At 30.7% G+C, this 13050-nt stretch overlaps 1 protein-coding gene across 1 annotated transcript; it reads left to right on the top strand.

The window, feature by feature from the left end:
- The first annotated feature begins 703 nt into the window (after window positions 1-703).
- LOC131664806 (centrosome-associated protein 350-like) lies at window positions 704-12957 on the top strand. Its single transcript, XM_058936197.1, has 13 exons — window positions 704-792; window positions 1290-1506; window positions 1581-3026; window positions 3454-3978; window positions 4131-4354; window positions 4445-4769; window positions 4853-5185; window positions 5273-5775; window positions 6259-6422; window positions 6961-7127; window positions 7203-10035; window positions 10246-10328; window positions 10611-12957. Exons 2-13 carry the CDS (start codon window positions 1423-1425, stop codon window positions 11334-11336), a joined length of 7413 nt encoding a protein of 2470 aa, XP_058792180.1. The 5' UTR covers window positions 704-792; window positions 1290-1422; the 3' UTR covers window positions 11337-12957.
- Window positions 12958-13050: the final 93 nt, after the last annotated feature.

Raw genomic sequence — 13050 nt, 5'->3', positions numbered from 1 at the left:
CAAGTTGCGGGAGCTCAACTTGCTCAATTGTTGAAAATAAATCCGATTTTGAACTTCACGGGTTGCGAATTAATGTTCGGGAATACATAAGGGAGTGTCCACACGGAATCCCTCTTCCTTCCTGACCTTGGGGCCGTCCCTATCCGAGATTTTATACGGACACGCCATCTCTACAACTTCGAGCTCAGTGGTAAGTTTCATAATGAATGTGAGATACGTATCTTAATCTATGAACTTGAAATTATAGAGATGGCATGCGTATACAAAAACTCGGACGGGGACGGTCCCGGGGTCGGGAAGGAAGAGGAATCCCGTATGGACACGACACTTAATTGTATCAGGGTCTGTCTCCATAGGGCCTGCCTGAGTCCGTCCGAGCCGGCCGAGATTTTTTATGGGCACGCCATCTCTATAATTTCGTATCCAATGGCGAGTTTCATAGTGAATGGCTGCGTTTACATAAACGAGCCCGATCGGACGCAGCCAATACGAGAAACGCATGAACACGAAATTATAGAGATGGCGTGCCCATAAAAAATCTCGGCCGGCTCGGACGGACTCAGGCAGGCCCTATGGAGACAGACCCTCATGGAAGATGGAAGTGTGACTCAATCAAATATTTTCACCAATAGCGATTCATGACGGCTGTTGGTCCGTTCAGTTCGCTTGGTTCGCTTGTTCAAGATTCGAGGTGAGTGCAATCAATCGTTTGACTCACTCCACAGACGAGCGCTGCCACATATTACATTCGTTATTTTAACTATTGTTTTGTACTGTGTAGTTCTTATTTTTGTAAGTTTTCTTTTATTAAATATTAAATATGTGTAAATTATGCAAAAAATGTTTTGTAATGATTGAAATTCAAAACGATTTTTTTCTGTTTACTCTGCAACTGCCATTCAAACTCAATATTCGTTAAGAATGTGTAAACAGCTTAACAAACAGTAAAAATTAGCTACTGAGTCGAGTACTGACTCTACTAACTACTAGAAATTTTCAACATCGAAGCCGAAGTTGTTTATAAACTGTATTAGAAACTTTTGATTGAATTGCTGTTTGAACAATTTTAAGTCTTTATAAGGCAGTTGATAAAAATAGAATGTAACTTTCAATTTCGTTATGTATAGTCGTCTTACTAACCTTAATTTTAAGGTGGATTTTATAATAAAAAATAAAATAATTTTCTGTTAGTATGCCTACATTATAGGAATATAAAATATAGGTACTTTTCTGCCTTAAAGTTAATGCTATTATAATTATTAAATATATAAAGTATTTTTTGTTTTCAGAATAAGTTTTCCAAATATAAGCGTAAGTGTAAATAAAACAGTCAATGTGACATTTGAGTGGCATGAATATGAGTAAAGACTACTAAAATGACAATGAAATACGCAATGAAAAACTCTTATTTATTAGAAAAAAATGAAGTCCAAAGATAATGAAATCAATAAATGCAGTTTTATAACCAACACAAATGCATGTGTATCCACCACAAAGTCTGTTAATGTAAGTATCTTATAGCACTATTTCAAAAATTCTTGAGTCATTCCAAATAATTCAGTTCATCTGTTTAATTTTAGAATCAGGAACTTTCAACTTCTTGTACACAACAAAAACATGAACTTGGACAAACAAATTTATCAAATAAAACCTCCGATGAGATAACTTTAGAAAAGTTAAGTTTTAAAAATCACGCTCAGCCTTATCCGTTTACTTTTTTGACAGCTGTGAAATGCAAACTGTCTCTAGACAAAAGTAAGGCATCGCTTGACAAAGTTTATAAATTTGCCAAAGCTGAGAACACATGTGAATATTCTATGGATTCAGTGAAGCCTTTGAATTTACCAAATGTGAAAATTTCTTCGAAGATTGGACAAGTTTCCGAAAAAAATGAAAGTTCACAAGAAAAATTATTAACAATTAAAAAATCTGATAACAAATATGAAACCAAATCAGATGATATTAATGAAGCATTAACATATTCTGATTGCCCTTCAAGTACAGTTACTACAACATTTAAAAATAAAAATTTTGAATTACTGGAAATACCCAATCTTGAGTTATCAAAAGAAAAAAATTCCTTCAAAAATAGTGCAAGGGAAAGGGATAATTTTAAAGATAAAGAAAATAGATTCAAAAAAATAAAAAAAGCAGATATTAACACTACAAAAAGTAGGAATGATGTTCAAAGTATAGGAAAAGGTTCTAGAAATTACAAATATTCTTCAAAAAAAGATATTTTAGATAAAGTAAGCAATAAGATTATAAAAAATGACAGCATTCTAAATCGAGGATTCAAAGATACTTGTAATACAGTTAAAAAACCAGCCAAAACAAATAGAGAGAAATCTGTTAAAACCTCAAAATTATTAACAACAAAACTATGCAAGGAAGTCAAACCAAATACGTGTTGGAAAGGACAATTAACTCTTGACAATGATCATCAAAGTAACAAGTTGGCCAATGAATCAAATATTTTACAACAGACAAATGATATACTACAAAATCCTAGTGCCAAAACAGCATTATTAAAAGATCAACATAACAATGATTCTGTAGAATATACGGAAATAATATCACAAGATTGTTCAAATAATGAAAAGTCCATGAAATTCAATGAGGATTGTATAATGACAAGTATTGAAAAGTACCAAAAACAGGCCCTGACCTTTTCCACTCCTAAAGAAAATATATTTAACAGCTTGCATGTTCAACAGAATAATGTTCAGTGTGATTGTTCCACTGTTTTAACTATCAATGATAATCAATCTTCTAACAATAGTATTATTGAAACAAAACTTTCTCAAGATTCTTTATCTGAAAAGCTTATGGATCCACTTAGAATATCTTTTAGAGATAACAGTTACTCAAATCAACCAGAATTTAATGATCTTGTCACACCAGATGTCAACCTTATGATTCGCTCCAAAAGAAGAAAACAATTTTTACAATATATGAACAATGCTGATGATTATAAAGATTCAAAATTCTTAAGAAAGGATCAAAATTCATTACAAGAAACAGAGGTTATTTTTAATTTATGATATAATAGTATAATAGTATATTTTTTTCATAGCCATGTAATATACTTATTATCTTGAAATTGTTCTATCATGCTATCACAATCTGGCTCAAGCTTCACAAATACTTGAATGGATTTAGCTTTTTAGTAGTCCATTCTGATTTTCAAACTCGTGTAGTTTCCAAGCCATGTTTCTTATAAATAATTAATTAATTAAAAAAAAATAAATAATCTCAAATGTAGATTTTTTACAAAATAATTATAGTAATAATAGTTTCTACTTCTCAATTACTTACTTTTAAATACACATAATATCTCAAGTTTTTATATATATATATATATATATATATATAATACTATATATGCTTTTGTACAATAAAGAATAACAAAATCTTATGAATCATTTAAAATTAATTAATTTATATTTATAGGTGCAAACAATGTCTGAAAGTAATACATCAGACCAATTAGTGATGCATACACAGAAACAATCTCATTTTATTGAAGACAGCAACCATGCTAACGCTAATTCGAATACCACTCGGGATAAAAGTTCTGACATCATTACAGAATCTAAATTTACTAATGCTGAAAATAACGAAAAGCAGGTTAAAAATTCATCAACAGAAGGAGTGATGAATAAGCCAAATCACCAAGCAGATGACACAGTTATACAAACGGAAACAATTTCACATCAACATGAAGCTGACTGTAGATTAGTTTTTTCAGAACAATGTACAGGTCCAAAAGAAACTCTTCATTTTTCATTAGACTCTGGAGGTAAAAGTGAAGATGCAACCAAACTGGATGATTTTTCCTTTTCAAAACAAATGAGAACATTGTCTGAAATAAGCCTTCATGAGACTACATCCTCTATTAGAACAGAGACAGGCACAGAAATAAGCATTTCTTTACGCGATGTTACTTGTTCATTTAATAAAAATTTAGATTTAGAGGTACGTTTTTCAAATAATAAAATTCATATTAAAATTTTAGAGGAGAATAAAATGTACCCTTTGACATGCTCACCTTTTTCATTAGCCTTTTATACTTATCATTTATATATAATTTTAATGATAAATTATTTTAACATTCATTTATATTCTAGATGGCTCAGTTGATTGATGATGAAAGGCAAAGATATAATAAAATTGAAATGTTATTCAAATCGCGAGAGAAAACTTTGAATGACCGCACTAGAAAATTGGTCAAGCTTGAGGAACAGAAAAAAGTATTGAGAGATACTGGACAGGATAGTCGAATCAGTTCAGTAAAGAAAAAACAAAGAGCCTTGCTACTTAAGCTACAACAAGAAAAAGAAGAGATGAACAGGTAAAAACCACTTGGTCGAACTTGTTTGTATAATATAGCTAATTTTAAAATTTTCAATTTTATAAATGTCAAATAATTGTATCTATACAGGCTAAAGGAACTTCATGAAATAGCTAGTCAAGAGAGAAAACTCATGTTACAAAAACAACGTGACATGTTTAATCCTGACATGTCAACTAAAAATATTCTTCATAAACTAAAAAGAAGCGCTGATAGCCAATCTCCAAGGCGTCTTTCAGGCCCTATGAAAGGCTATGATATTCGTAGTAATTCATCAATAAGTTCGTTGATAGATTCTGATAAATCACAATTAGATCGCTTAAAATTTGATTGTACAATGAACACATCTGATGGCGTGCTTCAAAAGGAAAATAAAAGTAATTTAAAACTAGGGATCAACAAATTTTCTAATAAGGTACTTAATTTCAGATTTTCTAATAAGGTCATTTGATATATATTTTACATTTACAAAAATATTTCTAATAATCATTATTTTAGACGTCTCGCTCAGTTGAAAGTCATGATGAAAGTTTTTCAAAAGTAGAAGCAGGTAAATATTTTGAAGAAGCTACAATGTCCCAAATGAAATGTGATTTAAGATCCAAAAAATTTGACGAAAGAATGCCAAAGTCCGAGATGAAATATCATTTATATGACCTTGAATCTGTATTAGGAAATGGAACTATTGATTTACTAAAAGATGACGCTCATGTAAGTTTGTCTCGAAGCAAAGATCAAAATTTTATTTTGGAAAACGTACGAACAAAATCCGCCTTGATAGAAGAGTTCACGGAAATTTGGAAATCCCATTTTTCTCAGTCCAAAAGTGAGGTAAGAATTCGAAAATTTCAATATAAATTAGTTATGTTTTATATTTGTTGAAACATCATGAGTAAAATTTACTTTTTATTATTTTAGACTTCAACGGCTGATGAACCTTTAGCAACACACGAAAATCTTGATGGAGCATTATCAGAAAAATTACAATCAAACATTAATAGTAAAAATACAAAACGCAAAGGTTTGAAATGGCATAAATCTAAACCTGCGAATTCGCTAAACAGTTCGAACACAAAACAAATATCAGTGCAAGAACTTATTAAGCATTCAGACTTGTTGAATGAACGGAACGAAGAATTGCTTAAGGATATTGTTGACGAGCGGCAACATTTTACAAAACAGAGTTCCGAAATATTGTTGTCAAGAGAAAAAGAGCGAAAAACAACAGAGAAAGAAGAGGAAAAAGATGAGGATATTATTGAAAAGAGTGACAACATTTCAGTGCAGTCTCACGTTAGTCTTGCAATATCGCATCAGAGCTCCAATGACAGCGACAAGAGTTATTTGAAATCAGTTGTAATAAGGTCACATAAAGATTATCAGCCGAATTCCAGTTTTCAAACTTCGAAGAAGCTTGAGCAGTGAGTATCAATTAATCGGGATGATTATTATTGAAAATATCGATTATTATTTATAAGCAACGAATAGTCAATATGGAGAGCATGCTGATTCTGCCACTTACTGTCCTTCAGTAAACTTGATCAAACTGATTGTGGCGATCAAACATGGTGCTAATCTATGATAGATATTTAAATACGTAACAAGAAAAAGGAAAATAGGTAAATTAGCAAGACACTGGACTTTAGACCGGGACGCGCTCGCACGCACTCCCAGAATAAACTCGTCAGTCTCGCGTATAAACGACACAGCGAGTGAGAACCCACCAAAATAGATCTTTCTTTATTTTCTCCTTAGTTAACTTAGTAAGAGACTAAGTTCAACTCGGATGCAATTTTACCACAGAACATTCTGTCGTTTGATTATCTCCGGACAATTGTGTTTGACTCGCGAACTCGCGCTAATGCTATTCCGAAGTGAATTAATGGTTCACATATCTTTCATAGGATTCTGAAAGCTCGCGAGGCCACGCTGATATCAAGGCGCAACTGCGTAGAGGAGTGGATTGCTTGGCATGCGCGCCTACGCGACGAGGAAGAACGTGTCTCACGAATGGAAAAAGCCGCTTACAAGCTTGTAAGCGCTACCGCAGGAACACTTTCGCGTAATGGTAAACAATGTTAACGTCCTACCCAAAACGTATTCTGTTGCACTTTCATTTGTAATTTTTGCACTTGTTCTTCTTCATTTTTCAACCAAATTGACATTCATGTTCCAATATCCCACCATTTAAATCTAACGCCGACCATTTATAAATTCCAAGCCGAATACAAAATGATAAATCAATTATCTTTTTTTTTATCAACTTGGCAAGTAATTTAATTTTTAAGTAATTATTTATATTGACAATTTGAAACCCTTCGTTCTGAATTTCATGTAGAAATAAAATTATAAAACTTCACAAGATGCAGTTTCAAATTGTCAAACGTATAGCATTATTTTTTATTATTGTTAATATTAAAAAATGACATATTTTGCTACTTTTTTGCAAGAAGAGTGAAAACAATGTTGGAAAAGTCTCATGCTCCTCTTTTCATCCCAAAGCTGTAAATCCATTGAGTTGCCACAATAATAATTTTCAGAGCATAATGCTCTTACTATGACAATAAAATTTTCATTTAAAACTTTTCAAAATAATTAATTTACAGATTCTACAATCTCATCAGACAATAGCGATGTAGAAGGAAGAATAGAACTTCTTACAAAAAAATTATCAGACCGTCGTTTGGAAATGACACGACTTAAAAAAGAAGCTCGTAAACAAGCGAAACGAAGATTAAAAGCATTAGAAGCTAATTTATTAAATCAAATCAAGGTAATTTTTTATCTGCTTGATATTTATAATATTTTTAATGAGCTTATTCTTATTAACTTTCATTACAACTTGTAGAAATATGATGAGACTATTAGTGAAATGCGTAAAAAGCTTGAAACGAAAAAAGGACCGAATAAGGAAGATTCAAAACTAGAAATTGTGTCGAAATCTGTAGATGACTATAAAGTACCTGATATACCGATTAAGAAGATTCGAGAAACTTATCGAAGAAGTGATTTATTGTGTTCTCAGTCTGATTCCGATGCTACTCCAATAAATAAAAATAGTAACGATAGGAATGAATCAAACGACGCCGAAGTAGTTTCATCTAAACTTGAAAATTCTCACTCCGGAAAGATCAAAAGAACGAAAGATACTAATTTATTAGAAGAAGACTGTAATTCTGCAACAAGTAATGCAAATTTAAGCAAATCACGATCTCAAACGGATATTCAAAAATGCAGAAAGTCAGGTATTCACACTATAGATTGTAACCTGTCACAAGGCAGCAACACTTCTCAGGAAATAGCAAGTAAAATATCATCTAATCAGTTAGAACAAGATATAAATGACAATTCAGTCACTAACGATAAGTTAACACATGACAGCAATGAAGGATCACCATTTATTCTTTCTAATAAATTAAGTTACATTCAATTACACAATAAAGAGTTGAATGATGATATTCATAACTTAGAAAATGACCTTCGGGAGCTCTCGGAAATGATGTTGAATTTTAGTAAAAAGTCGAGCGATCAATATTCAATATCAATCGATTCACCTCGAAACATTTCAAAAGCAGTAGATGAATTACATTCTAAAGAAACATTAGAACAATGCGAGAAATCAAAAATCAACGTCGAAAATAATGCGATTGATATAGATTTACAAATGAGGGTAAAAGAAACATTATCAAATGGAGTTTCCGACACTGATAATATTTCAACTTCAATTGAAGAACTTTACTCAGCAATTAAAAGTGAAAACGATAGAGTTGATCAACATTCCAATATACCTGAAAATTTTAGAAAATCTGTTGGGACGGACAAATTTCCAACGATCTCTCAATCTCTTCAGGTAATGAAAACAAACGATTACAAAAGCGATACTTGTTCTATTGTGGAAATCATATCTACAACCGTTGAGAAAGATGATGAAGAGAGCACGATTAATGAGATTAATCATCAACACCTTTCTCCAAAGTTACAAAGCAGAGCTGGTGACAGTCAACTGAAAGTTACAGATGACGATAATCATATATCAATTCGATCGACAAACATTGTTCGTGAAAAACAAAGTAAACTTATTGATAATGATCACGAAAATGATACAATGAATATAATACAAACAGCAAGCAAACACGATACCAATCAATTTGGGTCGAGGTGTGAACGTAAAGACATTCAATTGCAAAAAGACAGGTATCCAGTAGTAAATAAAACCGATGTTTTACCTATTGCATCTGTAATTGCTGCTGATTCAGATAACATATTGACCGAGTTAGATTCATTTTATGATAAATCCGATAACGATGATAAATTTCCAAAATTTTATGAACGGCAAATACAAGAAGTAAAATTTGCAGAAGATTACGACCAAAACATTATGAGTGACGTTGAAGACTCTACAATTTTTGTCCCGAAAGGCGAATCAACAAATTTACATGAGACATTTGTAATGAAACTTGACAATTCAAGTGATATCGGTATGGGTATTTGTTCAGAGGAATTCAATGATATTCTTGAAATAATTGAGAGAGAAACGAAAAATGATGATTGGCCCGAAAGTTCTCGTGAGGTAATTAATTTACTTACAGAGATGAATGAGGCTGATATTTGCACTTCAGCTGTGCACAATAATGTATATATTGAAAAGAGGTTTGATGAAGCAAATGAAGAATATGATCAATCCAAGAAATCAAAAGTTGAAAGTGAAAAAATCTTTAGTAATACTAATCGTAATTCTGAATCACTGGCGAATCATGTCATGGCAAACAAGAACGATCAATGTGGTTCAACAGTAATGCAAAGGCATTCATTCTCAAAACTGAACGAGGTTCCGGAACATGCAGCAGTCCACGAAAAAGGAGATGATAGTTCAGAAGGAGAGCAAAAAAATAATTTAATAGAAGTAGTTGAAAACAAACTTGAAGTATTGCAGAAACCAATAACTCCAAAAGAAAACGAAATACATAAAACGCATGTCACCGTTTTTCTAGATAAAACATTGCAAGTAATAAAAGATCCAGAATACGAAGATATTTCTGAGGAGAGTTTAGAAGTTTCTGACATCTTCAATAATACAAACAAAGGGTTTCCTAAAAAATCAAAAATAATAACGACTATACCTGAAAAGTACGTCATTAAATCAGAATCTAATGAAGTTCTACGCATATTGGATGAAATATCGAATAAATCAAATAAATTTGATCGTAACCAGCAAGAAATCTCTCATGATGACACGAAAGAATCTCCAATATGTACAAATATCAATGCTGGTTGTAGTAGCAATAACAACGTTTCTTCTTTGCTAGTTAAACAGTCAAGTCTTTCGAAAAAAAATGACTCCTACGAAAAAATCAGTGAAGAAATTTTAGATAATTTAGCAAATGAGATTGCTCCAAAAAAGTCAAAAATCATAGAGGAAGATTCTAAACAGAATCTATATATCACGTCGGAAAAGTTTACGAGTTCAAATGATAATACAAGATGCGAATCGTTTGATCTGAGTGTTAATCCAATCCTAGAAATAAAGAAGGATGCAATTTCAGATATCAACCCTATCCCAATAAATAACGGTACATTGCTGTTGAATGAAAAAGCCAAAGATGCCACAACGGAGTTCCGGACAACAGCGATGGGCGTTTCTACAGAAAATGACATAGAAACTATGATAAAAAAATTAAAAGGTATTTATAGTCTCACAGTTAAAATTAGATATCTTTCTTATACTACAAAATAAATAAATAGATATTAAATATTGCTGTAAAACTTAAAAATATAATTTTTAAGACATGTTGTTTTTCATTATTTTTTTGATAAAATTACAATTTTTGTGGAAAAATTCTTAATACATGAACTTGTACAAATAAAAGACACCAATTTCATTATTTTTCTAGCTTCTATGGAGCAGCCTGGTCTTGAAGTTGCTGAACTGGAGGCTAAACTGTTAGAGATAGAAAATCTTCAAATAGAACTTAAGGTAAGTTCAATTGGCTTAGTGGAATAGTCTGATAAAAATTTAATCCAAAATTCCATATATAGAAAATAATAAAAAAAATTATATACTGGTTTATAACAATAAAAGTTGAATGCTCTTTGTGTAATTTAATGTTCACAAAATTAGATTTATTATTAAGTGCATAATTTGAGCCCATGTGACGAACATTTTACTTATCTTACAATTTAAAAAAAAATGAATATTGGTACTTTTGATACCAAAAATTGATGTATTATTAAAACGCATTCTTCGAACATTTTACAGATAAAAAAATTGGAGGCCGAAGAAGTGTCTTACTACGCTCGTAATATCCCGAACAAGCCGCCACCTCCATACACTCCCCCAGGATCTTTAAGAGAATCAGACTCTAATGGTGTATCTTATTCTTTTTCTGTTATTCCAACTAATATTGAAGAACTCACATGTATTACGGAGAAAGCGACAGCTATAATTCACATAAAAAAGGAATCTGGAGAAGATATTCAGATGCTCAAAGCGCCGGACGAAATACACGAGAATGTTAAAAATCTTAGCAGTTCTACTGCTAAAAAGAACCGAAAAATTTATAATACTTTTCTTTTTGATCTATGTAAAGAATTAATAGTTGATATTTATAAAGTGGAAAAAGAAAATCCAGGACCTAGCTGGACAAAGCCTAAAGTTAAAACAAAACGCGTTATCAAAATACCGAAATCCGTAAATGAACTAAACGAGTACGTTTCTAAGGAAGTAGCAACACTCTTTGGTTTTAAAACGAAATTACAACGTGAAAATATGGTGATGAGGTGGAGTAGGAAAAGAAGAGACAGGGTAGATGAACTACTGGCCAATGAAGCATTAGCTGAAGAAAAAGAATGGACCAAGTTTCATCATGACGAGCTTACGGTTAAAAACGAATTGACCGTTACGATATTGAACAATTTATTAATAGAAACGACAAATTGTGTTAAAAATGCGTACGCCAAGAAAAGGAAATTAAATATATTATAAATCTCTTGCGAGAAGAATTTTTCAGCAGTTTACAAAAACTGTTCTAATCAATACAATTTTGTGTGGAAGAATGAAATGAATTATGACTTCATAATAATACGTCGCAGATTAATGTTCTTGCGATAATTTAAAAGTTTATTTCTTTAAAGATATTTGTACATAATAACTTGGCGATTTGTAAGGATAACGACTTTAATAATAATAATAATAATAATATTTATTTTTTCATTTGAATATTTAGACAAAATTATTCAATATACTTAACAGTATATCTTAAATTTTTATGGATTTCATGTTTGTTAATAAATAAGCGAACGTCATAAAAGAAAAATCATTTTTGTTTTAAAGTACAATTCAACAGCGGATGAAAATGTAATTTTATCTATACAGTTTACAAAAAATATATACCAGTTTTGATACGTAATTTATGCACTATCGAAAAAAAATTTGCCAAATATATATAGTAAAAGTCAATCACATATTTAACTTATTTTATCGAAAAATTGTTTTGATAAAAAAGATAAATATGTGATTGATACAAATGTGACGAAACATACAAATGCTTGTATTTGTAGGAAAAGTTTAAACGGCATTTAACTTTGATTAAGAGGATTTCAGAACGCATTACAAGAATTTATCTAATTTATTTCGTAATCTTTAATCAATTTTTAAACGTTTTATAAATATATGGTCCTACTTTTTAAAATTATTTTGTAAAGATGTTTACAAAAAGTTCAAAATCGAATGAAAATAACGAAATCGATAAAATTATTGATATCTTCTGTATCTTAATGTATTTTGAATATAATCCGCCTAGCTGAATCATCCTCTTAAGCATCATTTTTCTCAATTTTGATACATATATAAATATAGCATACAATAAAAATTTTGTTAGTGTTTATAAATTTATGTATAGTAATAATAAAATTAATAAGAGATAGACTGATGGAATTTTCTTCTTTTGCAGTTGGGAATGACGTTATATTATTAGGTATTGAAATGATTTTATTTACTTTTGTTTTGTAATGATCACAATGACGTTGATTTGGAAAGCGAAACGTAATATTTCGTTTAAAATGGAGTATGTCTGATTTATGAGATAAAAATTCACTTTTGTTATTCACGTTTGATATGAATTTAAAAAAATCTATTTTTTATATTAATAAAATATTGTCTTTTTTGCAGAATTTTTGTCCACTTTCCAAATCAACGAAATGTAATTATTCACTTGATTATTAAATAATAAGAAATATTGAGTACTGTTAGAACTTCTAAGTCTCTTCAACGTCTATAATCAGCTTTTACCACTTTTCGGAAACATTGACTGTAAAACCTGATTATAAATTCTTTGGTCATTACTGAACGTGTCAATCTAGATTTGCATAGTAAAACTATTTAAAGAAGTCGATAACACTATTACATGCCATAATTATGTAATAATTATCATAGTACATAATGGACTTGACAATCGCCTTATTGAATAAATGTATAATTTATTTAATGTTATTAGAAAATCACTTTCGATAAGAATTTTCTTGTATGATAGAAATAGATTTCATAAAATAAACAGTTTGAATTTGATTTATTTCGTATTTCAATTTATTTGAGTTGTGAGTTTTTATGTAATAAATATCCCATAGTACGTATAGTATTTATGCATATTTACTATAGTATTAATAATAAAAGTTTGATTCTGAAATTCTAGATTAGGTAA

This window comes from Phymastichus coffea, unplaced genomic scaffold (genome assembly GCF_024137745.1).
Source record: "Phymastichus coffea isolate CEN01 unplaced genomic scaffold, Cenicafe_Pcof_1.1 PCOF00045, whole genome shotgun sequence".
NCBI classification, from domain to species: domain Eukaryota; kingdom Metazoa; phylum Arthropoda; class Insecta; order Hymenoptera; family Eulophidae; genus Phymastichus; species Phymastichus coffea.
The sequence above is the reverse complement of the archived record's forward strand: the minus strand, read 5'-3'. Positions and strand labels throughout refer to the sequence as shown.

What these genes read in the sequence shown, in the direction of transcription:
- LOC131664806 (XM_058936197.1), top strand. Translation starts at nt 1,423, where the DNA reads ATGAAGTCCAAAGATAATGAAATCAATAAATGCAGTTTTATAACCAAC. An exon ending in GAAAAAGAAGAGATGAACAG is followed by an intron (nt 4,355 to 4,444) that starts GTAAAAACCACT and finishes GTATCTATACAG; the next exon opens with GCTAAAGGAACTTCATGAAA. An exon ending in ATTTATTAAATCAAATCAAG is followed by an intron (nt 7,128 to 7,202) that starts GTAATTTTTTAT and finishes TACAACTTGTAG; the next exon opens with AAATATGATGAGACTATTAG.